Source organism: Balaenoptera physalus (genome assembly GCF_965194825.1).
Source record: "Balaenoptera physalus genome assembly, chromosome: 12".
Lineage (NCBI taxonomy): Eukaryota > Metazoa > Chordata > Mammalia > Artiodactyla > Balaenopteridae > Balaenoptera > Balaenoptera physalus.
Window position 1 is genome coordinate 69,295,920 of NC_138897.1, and position 21,616 is coordinate 69,317,535.

Here is a 21,616-nt window from a genome sequence, read left to right on the forward strand (position 1 = left end):
GCATGGGGAGCACAGAGCAAGATGCTGCCCTGTTGCCCTTCCCCACCCTCATTGCAGTCCCATCCCCAAAGGAATATACCTCCCAGTGACCACAAGAGCTAGGGGTGGGGTTGGGACACTGCTTAGCTGCTCTGGCCTTCAGGGCAGCTCTGGCCAGTTGAGGACCCATGGCCAGAAGAAAAACAGACCAGCCATTTTCTTTTGGACAGTTTTGCTTTATGCATTCAGACAGTCAAGGCTCACCCCTACAGCCATGGCCCAGCCGCCACCTGGGAGGTACACAAAGGGTGGTGGCCACCCAGAAGTGGCCTCAGCACAGGCTCCCCCTGCCCTCTGCCCCCACAGTATGGCTGTGTTCACAGGATACTTGCACCCACACACAGAACAGAGGAAGGAAAGAAGGACTCGGGGAGGCCTCAGTGAGGCTCACCTGCCTCCAGTGTGCACAAAGCTTTGGTTCGAGGTGGTGCATCTGACTGTTTTAAGGGCAAACAGTTATAGTCAAATGGTTATTCACAACTGCAGATGGGGCAGGACAGAAGCAAGTGTGTAATTATAGCAACTTGATTTGCGGACTCTTTTACAAAGGTCAGCACAGGCGCCAACCTCAGTCACGGGGGGTGGCAGGGAACAGAGAATACTGTTTCCTGTAAAAACACCACACAAGAGGAGGTGTCCAGCACTGTGCCATGAGCACACGGTGCCCTGAACAGGTGCCAGGGGTGGGGAGCCAACGGCTCACAACCAACTTGGACTGCTGGGACTCAGAGGGGACAGATCTACCCCACACCTGTCCATAGGGGCCACCTAGTCACCTGGCTGCACCAGGCGGCTGCTCTCAAAATCCAGTGCCGCCCCAACATGCTCGCACCAGCTCTGGAGAGGAGCACCAGCATGTGAACGCACTGCACTGAGAGTCGTTTCCTCTCTTAAGTCCACGAGCTAAAATGCGTTAACTGTTCATATCTGCTACATGATTCCAAATCTATCTTCTACTCCCACTGTAAAAGTTTCTTTCCAAACGCTAAAATATCATAAAAGGTTTAAAAATTGATGGGTGGACAGACTTGACTGTGCAAAAATCTAGTAAAAAATTGCCAGAGGCCAGCGAAGGTGAGGGGCCTCAGTGTCTAAGAAGGCATGTTTTGGGGGCATTAAGACTTAGAAGAATGCACTGCACCCCAGCCCAGGCAGGGGCAGCAAGCTGGGCAGGGACAGGTGCCTTCATCCACATCACGGGCAATGCATTTCAAGGCAAAGAATGATCACCTTGGTGGTTTTGCCTACAGCCTCTGAAAAATAGTTCTGATACTAAGTTGTGTTTATTTTAAACCAAAGAGGTCTGAAATACTCCTTCCTAACTATAACTTTTTCAGAGAAAAAAGGGAAACCCAGGAGGCGGGGAAGGGGTTGGGGTGCCAGCGTGCACCTTCTGGCCAGGTCCCTACGGTGCCCACGGGAGCCCCAGGCGCAGGGCTTTCTCATTTCATGTCATCCAACTATCATTTCTTGTCAGCTCCTGTTACATACTAAAATTCATGAAAACCTTCATAACACCAGTCTGCAGCATGTCCACACAAGCAGAGGTCCATGGCGACCTCCCACCTCTCTGTGTCCACCTGTGTGGCAGGCTGAGTCGATGCTTTAACACGGCCACCCAGACCTGTGGGTGGCCCCCAAGGAAGAGCTGCGTGGACCTGGCTGTCAAACACGCAGTGGCGGGGGACTGTGGACTGGAGACCCGGGGCTGCAGAGTGAGGGCAGGTCTCCCCCGCAGCAGAGCTGGCAGCCCCTGAGCCCAGACCACCAGCCATCACACGTCCACAGTGCACAGGGGCTCGCCGCCAGGCTGTGCAGATGCCACGATGGACATCTTGGGCTTCTTCCGCGTCTCCTCCTGGAAGAACAGCCAAGGTCAGGGATGTAGGCAACATGGGAACCTGCAGCCCAACCTCGGTGAAAGGCTGGTGGCGAGGCTGCAGAATGTGCGCGATTCGCAGGGCACCACGTGCTGACACTCCTGTGGGCATCAAGACGCATGCCCGCGAGTGCAGGGTCAAGGACGTCACAGCCACCAGGGATTTGAAGCTGCCCCGACAAGCCCCACGGGGACCCCACATCAGCGCACAAGAGGCCAGGGCCGCCAGCTCTCCAGCACTGCCACAGCCCGAGGGCATGCGGGCGGGCCTCACCCTCTCCTCCGCCAGCCTCCGCATCTCCTCCTGCAGTTTGCTCAGGATGTGCAGGTTGGGCTTGTTCTTCCGGGCAAACTGCTGCAGCTCAATCACACTCTTGTCCGACGTCTCCTGGGGAGCAGAGCCGGCTCGCAGGACCGTCTGGGGCCACCCCTCCCTTGACCCGCCTGGCTGGCTGCCTGCCGGCTGTCCCCACTTCTGCCACTGCCTCCTCCTCCTCCCCGGCCCCCTTGGCCTCTGACATAGCCACTGGCCAGGCATTCGACATGCCCAGAGCCCTCAGGCAGGAGCGACCAGGACACAGCCTCGGCCGGGGGGACAGCACACTGCAGGACAGGACTCGCCCCGGCACTGCGGCCCCTGGGAGCCTGTGGGGCCCAGACGCTGAACTCCCTGCAGGCCCGTCCAGGGTGAAGAAACCATATCTGAGGATGCCTGCTGGCCATGGGTGCCACACTCCCCTGCCCCTGGAAGGACACCTCGCCTGCCAGCTCCAGGGGGCTCCCACCACGGGCCCAAGCAAGCTTTCTCCCCTCACTCACAGCCCAGCACGATGCACAGAAGCACAGACCTGAAGGCAGAGGCTCAGCAACGCAGGGCCAAGCACCTTGGGGCCCAGTGTCCCCTCCCCTCACCCACCCTGTCAGGGCGAGAGCAAGGAGCTCTTCACAGACGGCCTGGGGGTCACCACCCACAGTCCCCACCCTCCACACCCACCACTCACTGGGGTGGCTGGTGACCCAGACTGTTTCTGTAAACGTCAGGGAAAAAAAAAAAATCAAAGAACATAAACCTCGCTTCCCTGTACTTCTCTCCACCCCAAACACAAAAACCTAAGGGTATTGGCTAAAATCTTGAGATCTTGGCCCAAAGAGCAGAAACAAAACAGATGACACACACGGGCTGTTGAAAGTTGGGTTAGTTGGCAGAGGAGAGCTGTGTGTGGTCTGCTCGCTCTCCCTCTAGCCCCGGCCCGCACCCCATCCCCTCCCCGTGCAGCCAGAGCCTGACTCTGCCCCTGGCCCCCCGTGCCAGCGGGGGGCCCCATTACCTGTTTGACCATCTTGCTGCTTTCACGGCCGTACATGCGCAGCAAGGACCCCCAGTTCTTGACATGTGGGTGCAGCAGCTGAAGGATCTTCTGAGAAGCTAACTGTTTCCCGACTCGCTTATTCTTGCCTGAGAGGAAACATGGAGAGAGGGAGTCACAGATACCAGCCATCCACAGGGCCACCTCGTCCAGACAGGGGCACTCCCGACAGGAGGGGGCAGAAGGCGCAGCCGCTGCACTGGGCACAGCACCTCAGCCCTGCCCGTCCTGCAGAACAGCCCATCAGAAGCTCGGGGAGGTCAGGCCATAGCTTATGAGGCCTCGCGGCCCCCAGCCCACATCTGCCGATACAGAGGACGCACCTGCAGGGCAGACACAGGGGTGGGGGAGCATCCAGAGGGCATCCTGTGCTGGGGACGTTTCTAGATGGAGAGAAGGTGGGGCCAGGGTGCAGAACAGGCCTGGAGAGCAGCAAGGGCCTCTGGCTCAGATGGGGGATCTATCCTATGCCCTGCCCACCTGCTCAGGGCTGGTCTCAGCAAGGAATGGTGTCTGCAGGGCACAGGGCACACCCAGGGCCTGCTTGGTCATGACCTTCTCACTTACCCAGTGCTGGTCTGTGTTTACAGTAGTTACACAAAGTTTCTTTTCAAGTAAGGTTATATCCAAACACCAGATTAGGTGAAGAGCACAGTTGGTGCCCAGCAATAGCAGAGGGCCCTGCGGGGGGCTCTGCTGCTGTCTTAGGAGGCTCCTGCTTCCTTTACAGGGACCGAGGGCTGGACAGGGGCAGTGGTGGCAGCCAGGGAGCAACACAGCCCAACCAAAATGACTAGCCCGGGGACGGGACACCCACAGCTGCACTCAGGCCAGCTGTGACTCAGACGTGGACATGAGATGCTGTGGGCACAACCGTGGGCAGTCAGCATACAGCTGAGGCTCGGCTTATGCCAGGGCAGTGGTCCCCGGGATCACTGAAAGCCTGTGTGTGGGTGTATTGGGGGAGGGGTGTGTGTCTTACACCAGCCGCGCACTGTGTGCTTGCCACACGCCATGACATATTCACTCTTCTGGTTTTTACCAGGAACCACTTCAAACTTGATGGAGGTGTCCCCCATCCCATGGTTTCTGTAGGAGAAAACAGACAGTAGGTGACATCAGCTGAGGGGGACGAAATGGCTGCTTCCAGAAAGCCCTCCAAGGGCCCATCAAGACAGCACCAACCCTTCTCCCCAAACCGCTGCTCTGCCCAAGAGGAGGGACTCTCCCACCACACGCCATCTGGCCCCTTGGGTGGAAGGGTGCTGGGCACCCCAGAAAGGCCCCCATGCCCGATAGCCAGGGAAGCACCCCACCACCCACCCCCCTTACCTTTTAAGGCACTCATGGAGGATCTGGTAGGGAGATAGCAGTCCAGCCTTGCTGGTCAGCTCGTAGACTCGCGAGTCCTCAATACTGATGTGGTTAAAATACTACAAAATGAAGCAGCCGGTCATAGTGCTGGCCACGCCCACAGCCCCGTGAAGCGGCTCCCGTGCTGCCACCTCTCCCAGGGGCCTCCTGCCCCCACCACTACCTCTCGGAGACATTGCACCCCACATCCCACACCTCCCCGCCCAGCAGCCCGTGACACAAACGAGGAATGGCAAGTGCCGGGCTGCCTGCCCGCTGGCCTGGGGAGCCCATCCTGAATCAGAGGCTGATCAGACGACCGGTCAGAAGTCTAAAGACACACAACCTTCGAAGAAAAGCTTGAAAACCATCATAAGTGAGGTTATAGAAGAGAGAAAGTGACCAGATACGGCAGAACAGAAACGTGACCAAGGTTCTTAAGAGGCGACGCCCAGCTGGTTCAAGGAGAAAAAGGAAGCTGGTGACAGGGGCATCGCCAGCCCAGAGGTGGCTCTGACCCCATGGCCCCCGGCTCCCACTCAGGACTGTGGCCCCCCTCCCGGGGCAGCCATAACGCAGAACCACACGCTCCTTCGAGGCCTCTCAGGGAGGTGCCTTCCCAGACTGTCCAGTTACTAGGGCCCCAGGTGTCCCTCGGCTTGTGGCAGCATCAACCCCAGCCCTGCCCTCTTCGTATAGAAGCCTTGGAACCTGCTGCTCTGGCAGGGAGGGGGCTTCCTCCCCACCCAGCATCAGGAGGCGGCCCTGGTTCCAGCAAGCAGGAAATCATCGCCCTCTGAGCACAACCCCGCCCCCCCAGCACCTCAATGGGTCCGCCAGCCAGAGGCACCCCGAGCCCCTTAGTCAGGGTGTCTGCGGAGGCATCGCTGTGTGAGCCAGGCTGCTCAGACCCTGGCCACGAAGGATGAACCCAACCCCCAGTACCATCCCTCCCCGGGCACTGGGGGAGGCAGAGGACAAGGCTGGAAGTCCAACCTCTGACTACATGATGGTTCCCCTGGCAACCAACCCCCATCCTCGGGGCTTCCAAAAGTCACCTCCTGAACATGAACTCAGGCGTAGTTGAAGGGGTTAGAATAGAACGTTCCCTTCACTTTTATCAACTGGAACTATTTCAGGAACTGGAGACAAAAACCAAACGTTAATTTATTTACTACATTAGAAGGTCCCACCAGGAACCAAGGACAAAGACCAAACGTGTATTTTATATCACAATATCACAAACACATACACACCTAACAGGCCCAAAATACATGAAACAAAACCTGACAAGTGAAGGGAGCAATAAACAATTCAACAGTAACAGCTGGGGATTCAACACCAGTCCAGACAGAACAGAAGACCCACCAAGAACGAGAAGAGCAAACCCCACACCAGCTCAACCCATAGAGGCCTGTTCACTCCACTCAGAAACACACAGTGCACATCCTCTCAGGCGGTCACAACACAAGCCTCAATAAACTTAAAAGGATTGACTGAAATCACAAAAACTATGTTTTGAACCACAATGGAATTAAGTTAGAAATCAATAACCAAAGGAAATTTGGGAGATTCACAAATATATGAAAAGTAAATGCTCCTAAAATAACCGCTGGTTTAAAGAAAAAAATTACAAGAGAAATTAGGAAAATACCTTGAGACAAATGACAAAAGAAACACAACATATATTAAAGCAAAATTACGGGATGCAAAGTAGTACACAGAAGAAAATTTATAGCTGTGAACTCCACATTTAAAAAGAAGACCCCAAATCAATATCTTAATCTTAAGACACTAGAAAAAGAAGAACAAACTAAACCCAAGGCTGGCAGAAAAAAAGAATAATAAAGGCAAGAGCAGAAATAAATAGAAAATAAAAAACCAATAGGAAAAAAATCAACAAAACCGGAAGTTGGATATTTGAAAAGACGAACAACATTGACAAACCTTTAGTCACACTGACCAAGAGAAAGGAAAGACTCAAGCTGCTAAAAATCAGGAATAAGGGGCTTCCCTGGTGGCGCAGTGGTTAAGAATCCGCCTGCCAATGCAAGAGACATGGGTTCGAGCCCTGGTCCGGGGAGATCCCACATGCCATGGAGCAACTAAGCCCATGCGCCACAACTACTGAGCCTGTGCTCTAGAGCCCGCGAGCCACAACTACTGAGCCCGCGTGCCACAACTACTGAAGCCCACGTGCCTAGAGCCTGTGCTCTGCAACAAGAGAAGCCACCACAATGAGAAACTTGCGCAGCCCAATAAAGAGTAGCCCCTGCTGGCTGCAACTAGAGAAAGCCTGTGCGGAGCAATGAAGACACAATGCAGCCAAAAATAAAAATAAAATAAATTTATAAAAAAAAAAAGTTTAAACAAAAGGATCATAACGGAATACTATGAATGTGTATTTATCAATAAATTAGATAACCTAGATCAAGTGGGAAAACTCCTAGAGAGACACAAAATCCCAAAAGTGGCTCAAGGAGTAGAAAATCTGAAGATGTATAACAAAAAGATTGAATCAGTAAATAAATAACTTCAAAACCAAGCAAAGTCTAGGCTCGGACTGTTTCACTGGTGAATTCTATCAAGTGTTTAAAAAATTAATAACGGGACTTCCCGGGTGGTCCAGTGGTTAAGTATCTGCCTTCCAATGCAGGGGACGTGTGTTTGATCCCTGGTCAGGGAACTAAGATCCCACATACCACGGAGCAACTAAGACCGTGTGCTGAAACCACAGAGCCTGCACGCCACAACTAGAGAAGCCTGTGTGCCGCAACGAAGACCCAGTGCAGCCAATAAATAAATAAATGAATGAATGAATGAATAAATATTGTGCTTGCATGGTATATCTTTTTTTTTTTTGGCTGCGTTGGGTCTTTGTTGCTGCGCGCGGGCTTTCTCTAGTTGTGGCAAGCGGGGGCTACTCTTCATTGCAGTGTGCGGGCTTCTCATTGCGGTGGCTTCTCTTGTGATGGAGCACGGGCTCTAGGCTCAAAGGTTTCAGTAGTTGTGGCACACAGGCTCAGTAGTTGTGGCGCAGGGCTTCGTTGCTCCACAGCATGTGGGATCTTCCTGGACCAGGGCTCGAACCCATGTCCCCTGCATTGGCAGGTGGATTCTTAACCACTGTACCACCAAGGAAGCGTGTGGTATATCTTAAAAAAAAAAATTAATACCAATCCTTCGCAAACTATTCCACACAATGAAAGAGGAAGCAACACTTCCCAACTCATTCTATGAGGCAAGTATTACCCTGAAACCAACACCAACGACATCACGAGGAAAGAAAATACAGAACAGTATCCCTTATAAGTACAGCTGCAAAAATCCTTAACAAATATCAGTGAGCCAAACCTGTCAACGCATAAAAATGATTATACACCATGACTGAGTGGGATTTACCCCAGGAATGCAAGGTTTGTTTACCATTCAAAAGTCAATGAAACACCCCCCCACATCAGTAAAGTCAAAGACAAAAACCACGAGATCATCTCAACAGAAACAGAAAAAACAAAATCCAGCACCCATTCCTGACAAAAACTGTCAACAAACCAGGAGTGGAAGAAACGTCCTCAATCTGATAATACTCACAACTCACATAGCACGTGAAGTGGAAGAGGCCAGTTGCAAAGGAACATACATCGTATGATTCCACTGACAGAAGACGTCAGAATTGGCAAATCCAGGGACAGAAAGTAGATGAGTGGCTGCTGCGGGTTGAGGGGCTGGGAACGGGGAGAAATGGGGGTGGCTGCTAAATGGGGACAGAGGTTTTTTTTGGAGTGATGAAAATATTCTGAATGTACAAAAATCCACTGTACTGTGTAGTTTAAAAGGGAAAAATTTATGGTGTTATAAATAAGAATGCATTCTTCAGAGTGAGAAGCCCTTGCTACAAATAATCATAGGACCATATTTACCCAAAAAACTTAACAAATAGTTTTAAATGGTTCTTAACATAAAGAACAATCTAGCTTTTGCAGCCTCTGCCTCAAAGGCTCACTCCACTTTGGATCTGCTGTCAGCAGAGCGTGGCTTCCTTCCGAAACATTTACCCGCAGTTTCTCACGACCCATGGCAAGACACAATGACAGAAATCTCCGACAAGAACATTTCCTCTGCTTGCACAAAGACAAGCAGGTCTCTTTGATGAAGTACAAGAGACGGAGCACCCGGCACCAGGGCGATTAAACCCAAGCACAGCCTGACACCAGGGCGGGCTCACGACCCTCACCTCCAGCTCCTCACTGTCTTTGGGCTTCTCCTCAGAGGTCTGTTTAACAAAGTCCGGGATGAGGATTTCCAGCGTGGCCCGGGCTGTGGAAAGAGGAACCCTGAGGGTGAGGGTGGGGTCCCCACGGCCGAGGGGAGCCTGGGCCCCGGGGACAGAGCCCCAAGAGCCTGCAGGTGAGGCACGGGCAGAGGGTGCGGTGGGGAGCAGCAGCCGGGCCAAAAGGACACTCTGGGGAGGTGCCTGCAGGCCCGAGCACAGGGGCGGCGGGAAGCTGAGTGCAGGCACCCCATGAACAGGGGTGCAAAATGAAGAGCACGTGGGGAGGAGCATGGGGTGGGGGTGGGAGGCGGGGCACCACGAGGATGGCCCCACCCACTATGGGACCCTCACAGGCTTCTGCTCCGAGACCCCAGGAACACCCCACTTGTGAAGCAGGAAGAGCCTTTGGAGAGAATCTCTCTAAAATGGACAGGAGGCCTCCTGGGGACCAGGCAGAGCTTGTGAGCCCAGCACAGCTTCACACGGGGTCAGCCAGACAGTAAGGTGGGGTCCCATCACCCTCGGCATTTGCCACCAGAAGAGAGCAAGGCCCAGGGGCACTCTGAGCCCCGGAGCACACTCCACCAACCCAAGACTCGGTTAGACTTCGATAAACACTCCGCACTCTGTAAGGGGCAGAGCTGCTCTGAAGACAGTGTGGCGATGGGGGCTCCAGGGCCCAGGGTGCATCCATCGCGTGCCTGCGATGTGGTCCACTCCCCAGAAGAGGCCAATAACCCTGGTGCTGGGGCTAAGTGGCTTCTGGAAAAGCACGCCAACAACAAGGTGTACCAGGAATATAGCCAGCGGCAGGCCACGGGCAGGAGGAGCATCAGGCGTCCACCAAAAACCACCAGCTTTCCCAAGGGCCTGCTTGGCTGTGTTTCGAGAGTGGCAGTCCCAAGTCTGGAGCTGGAAGGACTTGGAAAATGGTCCTCATGGACGTCAAAACCACCTGAGGAAGATGCCGCCTGTTCTCCTTCTCAGCACACCCCTGGCTTGCTGGGTTTAAACAGATGGTGCCCTGGGCTCAGGCAGCACAAAGAAACCAGCATCTGTGAGCACTGGGGATGGGGCGGGAGGCGCTGGCCCAGCCATCTGAGTGGAAAAGGGCCTTCTACTTTCATTTCTCACGTTTTACTTTTTCTATCTGAATCTTTTCCAGTGAGTACATAATTTAAAAAGATCCAAGTAGATTACATAAATAAAACAGACTTGCCCCATCCACAGCCTTCCCTAGCCATTGGTGGGCCAACACGGGTCTCTGACACCAAGCAGGCACATTACCAGCTTTATTCTTCGCAAGTTTTTTGCTGCTTGCCGTTCCAGATCCATAGGTCACACCGTCGATGGTCACCGAGGCACCAAAAGGCTCACTTGGGTTCTCTTAAAATTAAAATTACCATTTTAAAACACACTTGCCAAGACGTTAAAAGCATACGTGCACATACACAATCTGCTCACACTGACAGACAGACGAGGTGGGGGTAGGGCTGCTGCTGGAAGGCAGAGGCCTGGCGGGGGGGTCCCTGAGGCACTGGGATGGGGCTGAGGGACAGTCAGCAGGCAGAGAGCATGGCCAGGAAGTCGAGGGGGACAGGGACCAACGTCTGAGAAAGATGGATGGAGGAGCGCGAGCGGTGGGACACAGACATTGTGAGCCAGAGAAGCAGGAAGACGATGGCGGACACTGAGCTTCTGGTTTTCACTAAAGAGTGATGAGGGCATCCAGAGGACAGCTGGTGGCCATTGCAGGGCTGCGGCCCCTCCACCCTCGGAGGCGCAGTGGGGAGGGGGTGTGGGGAGGTGACCATCTGATCCCCCTCGACCTCCCCTCTCGTTCCTACCCAGCAGAGGGGACTGACAGTCAGCTCCCGCCTCCCCGGCGGTGACCCCAGTGACGTGCTTGATGCTTTAGGAGTGAGATGGGGAAGGTCACACTCACCACATTCAAAGAAGTTGTACACAGGGCGGACCTTGAGGACGCGCTGCATGTACTCGTGCAGGATGCAGACCTCCGACTTCCCATTGGGGTTGATGACAAACTCTGTGACAAGAGGGGCCGTCTCAGCAACAGCAGGGGCCGCAGCAACCACACCTCAGCCCGCAGGGAGAGGACCTCTACGCCTCAGGGCAGACACAGGCCGATGCAGCACCCTTGGAGCACACATCCCAGGAACATCAGACCTGCGAGTCCCGCTCACCTTTCTTCGTGGGCGCGTCCTGCACAGACAGAGTGATGAGCTTCTGATTGGCCGGCAGGATGGGCCTCTCTGACTCAGCCTGTTTTCGCTTCATTTCTCGGTTGAACTGCCGACGCTCAGCCCATGTCCTGAACTTCTTCACGGTAACTTGCTCGAAATCAAAGCGTTTCTCCAGGTAGTTCCGAAACTCCTCGAGGTCTATACGGGATTCACCAGAGACCCAAGTCACGGACTCCCAACCAGTGGGTCACACCCTCCACCCGGTGAGCAGGACAGGTCCCAGCCACACGATACCCCCCCTTCCCTCTCCAAGGGCGAGGGAAGTAAAGAGTCACGTTCCTTCATTCTGCCAGCTCAAATTACCCTGCCAGGTCCCCTAGGGACAAATTTCTGGCATGTCCTTTAGTTTATTTAGAGCAAGAATAAGAATACAAAAATAAACAAACAAAAAGGAACCTAAAAAAAAAAAAAAGCCAAGCACAACCAGCCTTTGGGACCTTTCTCCCCATACGGAAACAGGTGCCGGACGGCCAGCAGCAGCCGAGGCACCACGTGCCCACCGTGGCTGCCCCCACGCCCTGCAGCAAGCATGCAGCTCAGGGCCATGGCACTCGTCCCACCTCTCCCCCAGGACCCCAGGGCTTCCTGTCAGCCTTGCTGGTGCCCTGCTTGCACCCCTCCTCCCAGCCAGGCAGATGCCTGAGATTCCATGTGAGCTACAGAACAACATGCTTGCACACTTAGTGACAAACCGAAACCACATAGTTCTTTACACATGAGTGCAGAGAAGCGAGTATGGAAACAAGCGCCATGAGGTCAGAGGTGGGAGGCAGGTGTTTTCAGAAAAACAGGAGCACACTCAGGTGTGTCCTGCGTGTGCGGAAGGACGTTGTGAAGAGGCAGACCGTCAAGTTAGAGTCTTATAGGGAGGGCTCCCTTCCAGCTGGGTCCCGAGAACAGCCCACACGCTGACAGAGCTGGCCAGGACGGGGAGCTAGACACCACTGTCCCCCTCCTCAGCAGCAGCCCCAGCCCCTCACATGCAGGAGTTCCCAGACAGGCCGGGCAGTAGGACAGAGGCAGAGACCCCGAAAACGCGTGGGGGCTAAGACAGCCTGCCACCACGGAAGAGATGCAGGAGGGACAGGGAGGAACGCCCCACACCCGAGAGCAACTGAGGGTCTGAGAAGGGGGCGGCACCCACACCACATGGTGGAGACGCCCACTCTGCGCACTGGTACACCAGGACTCCATGCGAGCATGTCTCATTTTCATGAAAAGCCAGACTTGAGGAAAGATCGCGAACATGACCAGAGAAAAAGGCAGGGCAGCACCAGTGTGCGGGTTGGGAGCAAGAGGTCAGGCAGAATCTCCTAAGCTCGGGGAGACGGCCTCTCCAGCCATGAGGGAATGGACAGGCAAGCACGGACAGGTCCCTTCCTCCTCAGGGACCAAGTTCACTCTGGAAACTTACCAACTGATTCATCTTTGCACACTTCCACCTTGGCCTTCACTTGCCCCAGGGCCCCGGGGGCGGCCTCGGCCCCCAATGGGTCTTTCTCATCTGGGGGCCCCAAGTCAGCCCCCAAGGAGTCGGGCTCTTCCAGGGGGAGCTCCAGCTCTGCAGATCGGCTCAGGGGCTTGGCAGGGGACACCTCCCCACAGGGGGGGAGCTCGCTGTTTTGCTCCCTTTCCTCATTGTCTTTCATTTTCTTGTAATGCAGACAGGGGATGCTACTCAGAGGAGGGTCATGTTTCTGTGGATAGTGAAATTGCAACACAGATTACAAGGATGGCCCCAAATGTCTGAACGTCCGATGCCTTTCACCTGCCTGTCTGGCTGCAATGCAACGTGGGCAGACATGCATGCTCCTCCTACAACTTACGAGACTAAATTCACGACTGACGCGTCCCCTACCCGTATGCTTCCCGTTCCCAAGAAGTATGGCCTGGACCAGGTGACCACCCGAGACTCTCGGTGCAGGTACACGGGGACTCCGGAGTTATGGAACGTCATGATCCACCCGTCCGGCAGTGGTTCTGTAGGTGGGCGGCCACGACCTGCACAGAAGACAAGAACACCCTGCAATCACTTAAAGACACTTGTAACTGAGTAAGAACTGTCAGGATGTTTCCAAAGTTACAACCCGTGTCAGAAACAACAGCAAGGTGGACCCAACGTTACAGAGAAACTCTAAGAAGTAGTAGTGGGGGAACACCCCGCCCTCCACTAGAGAAAGCCCCAGCCAGCCCCACCTGCAAAACTCTGCTCTCCCTCTGCTGCTGTGCCTGTCCCTCTGGGTGTGACCCACAGGCTCCAAGTCCCTCCGTGCAGCAGGAAGCTGTCCACCCTGCTCACTGCTATACTCCCCAGCCTAGAACGGCACAGGCACACCACGGAGCCCAGAGCAGGGTTCTGCAAGACACAGGGCCTCGCCACAGCTCTGCCTCCACGGCTGGCAAGCACCGTGGACACTGACTCCCCGCCCGCCTCCCACAGGTGTGGCCAGAGGCACCGCAGGGCCTGGGTAGGCTTCGCTAGTAACTGCACATCTGTGGATCACTGCTCCCTGTGACCAGGTGACAAGCCTGTGCTGTTCGAGCTGCCACTGACAGCCCTGGCTGCTGAAAAAAGCACATGGCAAAGACTTAAGTAAAACTTATTTTTCTTACAGGTATTGGGAACAAGTTAAAAATTCAGAAACGAAAGTGAAAAACCAAGTGAAATCTAAAAAGACACATATGAGATGAAAACAGCGCCAGCTACTCTCACAGAAAAGGGAATGACACCCTTGTGCCAGGTCTGACACCCACACGTGGCCAACACCAGCGGACACCTGTGTCAGGACGGCCCTGGGAGGGAATGTGAAGTTGGACACGCACAGACCCCGTCAGGCACCCCCATGCCCACCGTGGGCTGAGCTGGGAGCTGTCTGCAACCAGCTCTGGGCTAAGTAAGGAGAAGGAGACACTCACACAGCTCAAGCTGAGCACGTCATGGGACAAGGCATGTCTGCGATAGTGAGCTGTCACAGAGTTGGCCCGGCTGCCCGGAGAGCTCGCGTGCATCTCATAGTCTGTTACTGTTCCTGTTGCGGCTCACTTGGCAGACGCGCAGCCCAGCACTGCCAACATGTCCACTCCGCAGCCAGGAGACTGTACGCCGGCCACCCTCGGTTTCCTCCCATCATGCTGGCCACCTGCACTGGTGCTCAGCAGAAGGTGTAACCTGTGTGCCTGAGTCCTGTGTCCCTCCAGCCCCTTTCCACCGCCCACCTGACACCTCCACCTAGACACTGAGAGGCGCCTCCAGGCCAAGACAGAAACAGACACGGAGCCCCCTCAGACCTCTCCACGTCAGCAGGGGGGCTGCACGGGCCAGCTCTGGGCGCCCCCTGACCGCTCCCCACCGCGTCTCCGACCCCTCCACCTCTGCCCACTCAAAGTGCAGGAGTCACACGTGCACCGCGAGCCGTGCTTTCAGACCAGACTGTGGAACGAGTCCTGCCTGCTTCCAGCGGCTCCCCCGACACTTGGCACAGAATCTAGAACCCGGACTGCAACCATCACCAGCCACCGCGCCGAGCAACCGCCTCTGGGCCCACCATCCACACCTCTGGATGCCCCCTCCCCAGGGATCTGCCCAACCCCCTCAGAAGGCCTTTCCCCGCCACGCCGCACAAGCCCAGCTGCTCTGGTTTCCACAGCATCTGCACCACCTGCAGCTGGGCCATCATGCATCTGGGTGTGTCCTCATATCTTGTCTGTTTCCTGTCACCAGACAGGACCCTCCTGGCCTCAGACGCACACCTGCTGCCTGACACCGAGGGCTCTCATGCCCGTACGTGCAAAGCCCCGTGAACACTTGCTACTTCCTGGCCCGACTTACTTTTGAGCACTGTTTTAATCTTGGTCATCATTGGCTGCACACTTGTCTCTCCGTCTGACGGGTGGTCGCTGTCTCCTCCGTATTTCTCCTCCATCCGCCTCTTTTTGGGAGCACAGAGGCCCTCTTCCAGCAGAGCATCAACATCGTTGTCAAAATCATCCTGCAAAATATGCTGTTCAGACACCACAGCCCCCCGGTGCCCTCCAGGCAAGTGTCACAGTGTCACTGACAACGACACAGAAAGGAGGCGCTCTCGGGGGCCTAGGTGTGCCTCTATGTTGCGTGATCATCTGAAAAACAAATGGGATGAAACCGCCAGCTGAAGCACACGCTCAGGCAGGTGCCCATGCCACCAGGGAGCGTGGCCAGCAGCTCCTTCCAACTCAGTTGGGACAAGGGTACGAGGCAGACCTGTCAGCCAAACTTTTCATTAGCAAAGTTTGAAAACCTGGACTCCTGACGGCTTTCTCTTTTCACATTTACGTTTCCACCTCCTGTGGGTGTTCTTTCCTCTGCAACATCAGCTTTACAGAGATGCTGCGATTCCCAAACACCTCTCTTTGGGTTTTGCTAAGAGTGCTCCAAAGGAGGGGACGCCGACATACCTCGTAGGAGAACTTCAAGGCCTCTTCGTCCACTCTGTCTCTCTGCACGATCGCTTTAGCCGTGAGCCCGCCTGCTCCTTCTTCATCTAGCTCCAAATTGTCAGTAAAATCTTCTAACTCATCCAGCACTGCGTACTCCACTCTCTTTTCCTGATCCAGCTCATTCTCCTCATCCTTCTTATCCGCACTCTCACCCCCTACGCCTACCCCGTTACCAACACTCCCGCCAAAGGGACAAGCATGCACGTCTCCACTGACAGGGCTAAGGGCCAGACCGCACTCTGCCCGCGCGTCGCGCTCTGCTCCCGTGTACAGCACCTTCCTGTCCTTACTCCTGCAGCTCTCGGTAAAGCTCACGCTAATCTTTACATCCTTAAGCAACTTAAGGTCAGGGGAGAACTTCCGGACCGCAGGTGCGTGCCGGGCGGTGCGCGGGCTGTGGCCACTACAGTTCGGGTCTACGAGGAGGCGGGCCTTAGAGAAGGATCCTTTGGAGAGAAGAGAAGCTCCGTAGAAGTCGAGTGGGTCCTCAGCAGGGGGTTCGGCCTGTCCATCACCACCAGAGCCAACGTCCATTACCTCTGCATCACTGGACGTTTGCAGGGGAGGTGGTGGAGACTGTCCACGGGGCAGCGCTCGGAGGGGGCAAGCTTGGTTCTCCATCACCGCTCCTCCTGCGGGCTCACGCGGGAGAGGAGAGGGGCTCTCACATGTCTCCATAGTAAAAGTGGTTAAGACTATTTTAAAAGACCAGAGTTTTAAAAAACCTTACATAAATCTATACAGCTAACATGCACAAGTCCGTCGAGACCCGGGTGCCGTCCTGCCCGCGCTGCACACGCTGGCGGCTTAGTCAAGCTGGCCACATTGCTCTTTTCATTAATGTAGACAGCTTTTAGAACCACTGCCTCAATTATTGGAAATCACAATGCACTCAGCTTAAATGACTGACGACTAAGCGAGTCTGTCCTCAAGCCGGAGGGGCACCCGTCTTCCTCCACCTGCAAAGAGACGTAAAGGCGTCGTCACAACGCAACAGAGCCCTCCGTGTCCTGGTACCAAGAGCCCAGTGCTATTGACAGCGCAGTGAAAACTTAAAAGAATGCTGCCTAAAAAGAGAACCTTCTATGTTTCAAAACAATCGAACTTTACTTTTTTCTTCAGAACCTAAATTGTACCTAAAGTCCCAAATTAAATACTTTAATTGTCCACTGTAATTCCAACTTGAGAAGCACAAAAACCATATTATATTTAGGTTCAAAAAGGATTAAAAAAAAAAAATCCTCCACTAAACTTCACCGCAGCACCCCCTAACTCAGTTTACAAGGCAAGCCAGCATGCAATGCAAGGCTGCCCTTTCCAGAACACACAGAAGGTGTGCAGCTTCCCTCCAGCACCAGAGCGACATGGATCCACTCACCTGCGAGGGCTGGGTCAGTCAGAGGGCAAGCGGGAGACCCTCGGCTCAACTCTGCGGCACTAGGGCCAGGGGCTCTGTCACCCGGGACCCTGGGGCACGTGGATGGGGACAGTGATGCAGTGGGCTGGGGGAGCCAGAGGTGGCGGGGTTCTGTTCCCGGGAGAGGTAGGGGTGGTGGCTGCAAGGAAGGGAGCCCAGCCAGGGTGGGTCGGGGGAGCCGCAGGAGACAGCTGGAGCCAAGGCACGGGGAATCCTGGGAGCCACCCGGAGCCTGGCTCCATCCTGGGGGGCAACAAGAAGCCACCGGGAGTGAAGAGACCCTCAGGCCACAATTCAGTCCCTACTCGAGAAGGGAGGCCAACAGCTGCGCCAGGCACAGTGCCCGCGCCCTCGAGAACAGCAGAGACATAGAGTTGACCGCACTGCTGAGTGGGCAGAGGTGAAGAGCTGGGATAAGGGGGCCGTGACGACCAACGAGGCCTCTCCCCAGAGGGACAGTCAAGCAGGGCCTGCAAAGGAGGGCGCCCCAAGCCTCTGGGCAGACCCGGCCAACGGGGCTGAGGCCGCCAGGACACATCAGCCAGGCGGTCACCCAAACCGCAGGAGAGGCCGCCCAGAGAGGGAATGCAGACCGAGAAGAGGACTGAGGACGCAACTCTGGAGAAGCACAACGGAAAGGAAGACACAAGGCTGAGAAGGCAGGGCAGGGGGCCATCCAAACACAGGGGCCTGCAGGAGGGAGGGCACCCACCAGAGCAGAAGCACGTGCAGACACGCACGCATGTGCTCACACGTACACCCCCACACCGTGCAGACACACGCACAAACATGCCATATGCACGCGGATGCAGACACATGTGCGTGCCCACACCCAGTCGGGGCACCTTGCTGGTTGCAGACAGAACAGGAAACAGCAGACACCACATGTTTAAGAAGTTTACAGTGAAGGGACAGAGCGTGGTGGTTGAACTTTGAAGGGGACATAACATAAAAACCAGAGACTTGTTTAGATTTGATTAACTCATCCAACAACTACCCAAAGACTACCTACTCTGATGGGGGCGCTACCATGAACTACAGGGCAACGACCACTGACTGTCAATCTATTTCCTAGATTCTAAGATGTCTTCACATTTCTGAATTCAGTGGGAATTTAACATAATACCTCCCCCACAGGTATGTCTGTCAAAGGTGCTAAGGACCAAGGAAACATAGCACACAAATGATGACAGACTCAGAACCGCAGTGATCGCTGAGGCTGTAGCCAGACACACACGAGGAACACTGAGTGGAGTAGGGCCAGTCTCCTGGCACCAAGAAAGATCATTTCAGAGAAGGACAGAAGGTCAGCATACCCAGTGCTATAGAACACAGATGTGACCAGGACCAAACCCCTCGGCACCAGGCAGGTCTGCAGAGACCCTAGCAAGAGCCAACTCGTGATTCTGGGGCTGAAAAGGCTAACATGAAGAGATGTGAGGAGACGGGGGGCACTGAAGATACACTCGGCATAGGACGGGGACACCTGCTACCACGTTCAAAGGCTAAGAGCAGCACGAAGCCAGGATGATAATGATAAAAACTGAAGAATAGAAACCTTGAAGAGCTGCAGAGTGGAGTCTCCAAGTAGCCGTGGAGAGTGTGGTCCTTGGAGCTCAGGGAAGCTGCCCAGCCCCAAGGGCAGCAGCTCATGCTGAGGGCTCCACAGCAGGCCATCCTAAGCAAGCTCCTTACCATTCCTGTTGCCTGTCGGTACCTATCAATACCTTCCAGGTGGTACACACATACCATTTTAGATGCTGAAGACATGAGACAGACAAAACCCCTGGCCACAGAGCTCACATTTTAGCAGAGAGACTGACAAGTAACAACTAAGAAAAACTGAGAACCGTTCAAGAAAAAACAAGGCAAGGAGTTGGGGAAGGGGAGGTAGCTTCAAAAAGGGTGGGCAGCAAAGGCCTCACAGCCAACGTCCACCCGAAGGTAGAGGAGTGGGCCGGGTGGGTAGCTGGGGTGGGAGGAGGGGACATTCCAGGCAACAGCGAGAAGAGCAAAGGCCTCCGGGTAGGAGCGTGGGGTGGCAGGTGACAGCAGTATGCCCAGGGGGGAGAGAGGAGGCCAGATCAACGAGGGCGAGGGAGAGCAGGACTCTGGCTCTTATCTTGAGAGATGGGCCACTGGACAGGAGGGTCCAAGCGGTGAGGTCACATGATCCAAGGTCAGCAGTGGCAACCAACCCTCAGGCAGGCCCTGTTCTAAGCACTTTATGTACTGTCACTCACCAGCTCTCACACAGCACTGTGAGAAAAAGTTAAGGATAGAGAAATGAAGCAACTTGCTCAAGGTCACACAGCTAGAAAGTGGTGGAGCTGCTTTACCACCCAGGTAAGCTGGCTCCAGTCTGTACTGCCTCGGGATTACAGTCTTGCAGTTTAAAAGAATCACTGTAGGTCCAGAAAAACCCCAGGTGGGTGGACAGTAGGAGGAGCAAGGGTGAGAGCAAAGAAAAGAATAAAGAGGCTCACCGGGAGCTTGGACCAGAATGTCAAGCTGGAGGTGGTGAGAAACTGTCCTGAGGGTTGCATGGAGGCCTAGGAGTGACTCTATATTCAAGGACAGAGGTGTCATGCGCAGAGGTGGTGAAGGCAGCATGGGGAGTGTTTGGGGTGAGTGAAGATCACAGTTTAGGTTTACACATGGCTACTTGGCATCAAAGTAACACGTGGGGATGTGGAAGAGGCAGCCACAGGCATAAGGCTGCAGCTCAGAAGGGAGGCGAGGGCTGGAGATGGAGATGCAGATGTCAAGGAGAGACGGCATTAAAGCCAGGAGACTGGACGAGATCACCAAGGAGTAGAGGGCAGCTCCAACCTGAAGCCGAGACTGGCCAAACCAGTCAGACTCACTTTCCTACCCCCAAGGTCACAGTTAGATTATAAAACCCCTGGGAAGTGCCCTGCACAGTGGCTGGCCACAAAGGGCTCAAAGGGTGGCTCTCCTGCCATCGGCCTCACTACTGCTTCAGCTGACTGCACACACGGATGCAAACCTTGCTTGCCAAGTGGACCGTAAGCCAGCAGCAGACTTGCAGCAGGCTCCCCTGGATCCCGGCACAGGGTAAAACCGAGACGCTTGGACAGTGCCCTTCACTGGAGTCCGTTTGCTGGGCTGGCATGGAGGTGCCGTCAGTGATGGTCCAGCGCTGTGGCTGCTGCCTTTCGCTCAAGCCTCTCCGCGCTGCAGCCTCCCGCCCAACCCAGCAGCAGTATGACCTCATCCCGTCCTTTTGTCATCCTCCATCGGCCTCATATCCCGCGCTTACAGGCGGCACTGCCGACTGGCCATTCACTCCCTCTGGTGGGTGACCGCCTGTGGCAGGGTTTGGCCCACTCTACCGCCGCCAGGAAACAGGATCCCCGCCTAGTGGTTGGCCTGGCACAGTCCCCAGCCCCAGAATGGACTGTCGTGCACCGGGTAACAAGGTACATGCAAGCATGCAAATGACAAATCAAGTTCCTACCCTGAGCAACCCAAGTCCATCGGACGACACCTGACAGGTACCACTGTCAACAGGTTGCCACCTTCCACTTATTTCTATCATGGTCATTGTTACGACAAAACCATATCCTGATCACCTACGTGACACTCAGTCCGTGAGCATTTGGTGAAGACGGGCGACTTCTCAGATTTCCCAAACTGTGTTACACCCGGCAGGGTCCTGGGCGAGCACCGCCCCTGTTGGTACCTTTCCCGCCTGAAAGCCATCTACGGCTTCGGGCCCGCGGGACGAGGGGCCTCCTCACACCCCGGTGTCTGCCCGGGATGAAAGCGACCGGCGCGGCGCCCCTCGGCCCGGGGCCCGCCGCCGCCCCCGGCCCCAGCCCAGACCCCGGCCCTGGCGGGCCCCCCGCCCGCGCTCCGAGGCCCGTGGCCATGATGCTTCACAAAGGCCGGGACTCGGAGAGGCCAGGCCCGCCCGCGCCCCCGCCGCCCGCCGGACCCCGGCCCGCGGCCTCGGCCCGGGAGGGAGGGAGGGGAAGGGCGCGCCTCACGCAGGCCGCAGCGCCGCCCGCCCGCCCGCCCGCTCGCTCGGCCGCGGGGCGCCCCTCGCGCCCCGCACCTACCTCCGGCGCCCGCGGCCGGCCCGAGCTGCCCGCAGCCCAACTGCAGCGGAGACCCCTACTGCCCGGCCGCCGCCGCCGCCGCCCTCCAGAAGGGCCGCGCGGGCGCTCTCCAGTCGGCGGTACCCGCCTGCCGCGCGGGGCGAGCGGAGGGCGGACCTTGGCGCGCGCGGCCAATCCGGCGCGCGGCCGCCCCGCATTGGGGGAACCGCAGAGCGGGCTGCAGAGGCAGCCAATCGGCGGCGCGCGGCGCTCCCGGCCACGGCGCACGGCCCAATGGCGCGGCCACGTGGGCGGGACCAGGAGCTGAGGCCGGGGCCGCGCTAACGGTCGCCGCCGGGGCGGGGCTCGTGGCGCGGAGGACGGCGGCCGCGAGGGGCGCCGGGAACAGGGAGCGCGGGTGACGCCGGGAACGGGAGAGCGCGGAGGACGCCGGGAACCGGGAGTAGAGGGTGCCTCTCCGGTG

General features: G+C 55.9%; 1 protein-coding gene across 3 annotated transcripts; it reads right to left on the reverse strand.

Moving 5' to 3' along the window:
• Positions 1–194: 194 nt before the first annotated feature.
• On the reverse strand, positions 195–21,310 carry DGCR8 (DGCR8 microprocessor complex subunit). 3 transcript variants are annotated; one of them, XM_082416997.1, is made up of 15 exons: positions 21,154–21,309; positions 16,382–16,610; positions 15,610–16,283; positions 15,005–15,164; positions 13,034–13,176; positions 12,590–12,872; positions 11,116–11,313; positions 10,857–10,958; positions 10,199–10,297; positions 8,873–8,955; positions 4,618–4,718; positions 4,268–4,374; positions 3,247–3,374; positions 2,193–2,306; positions 195–1,897 (listed from the first exon to the last, which is right to left on the reverse strand). In XM_082416997.1, the coding sequence occupies exons 3-15, from the start codon at positions 16,270–16,272 to the stop codon at positions 1,814–1,816; spliced, it is 2,265 nt and encodes a 754-aa protein (XP_082273123.1). In that variant the 5' UTR covers positions 16,273–16,283; positions 16,382–16,610; positions 21,154–21,309; the 3' UTR covers positions 195–1,813. The 3 variants fall into 3 exon arrangements, with proteins under 3 accessions (XP_082273123.1, XP_082273122.1, XP_082273121.1); XM_082416996.1 differs by having other exon boundaries at positions 2,193–2,303; positions 15,610–16,610; positions 21,154–21,310; XM_082416995.1 differs by having other exon boundaries at positions 15,610–16,610.
• Between the last annotated feature and the right edge of the window lie 306 nt (positions 21,311–21,616).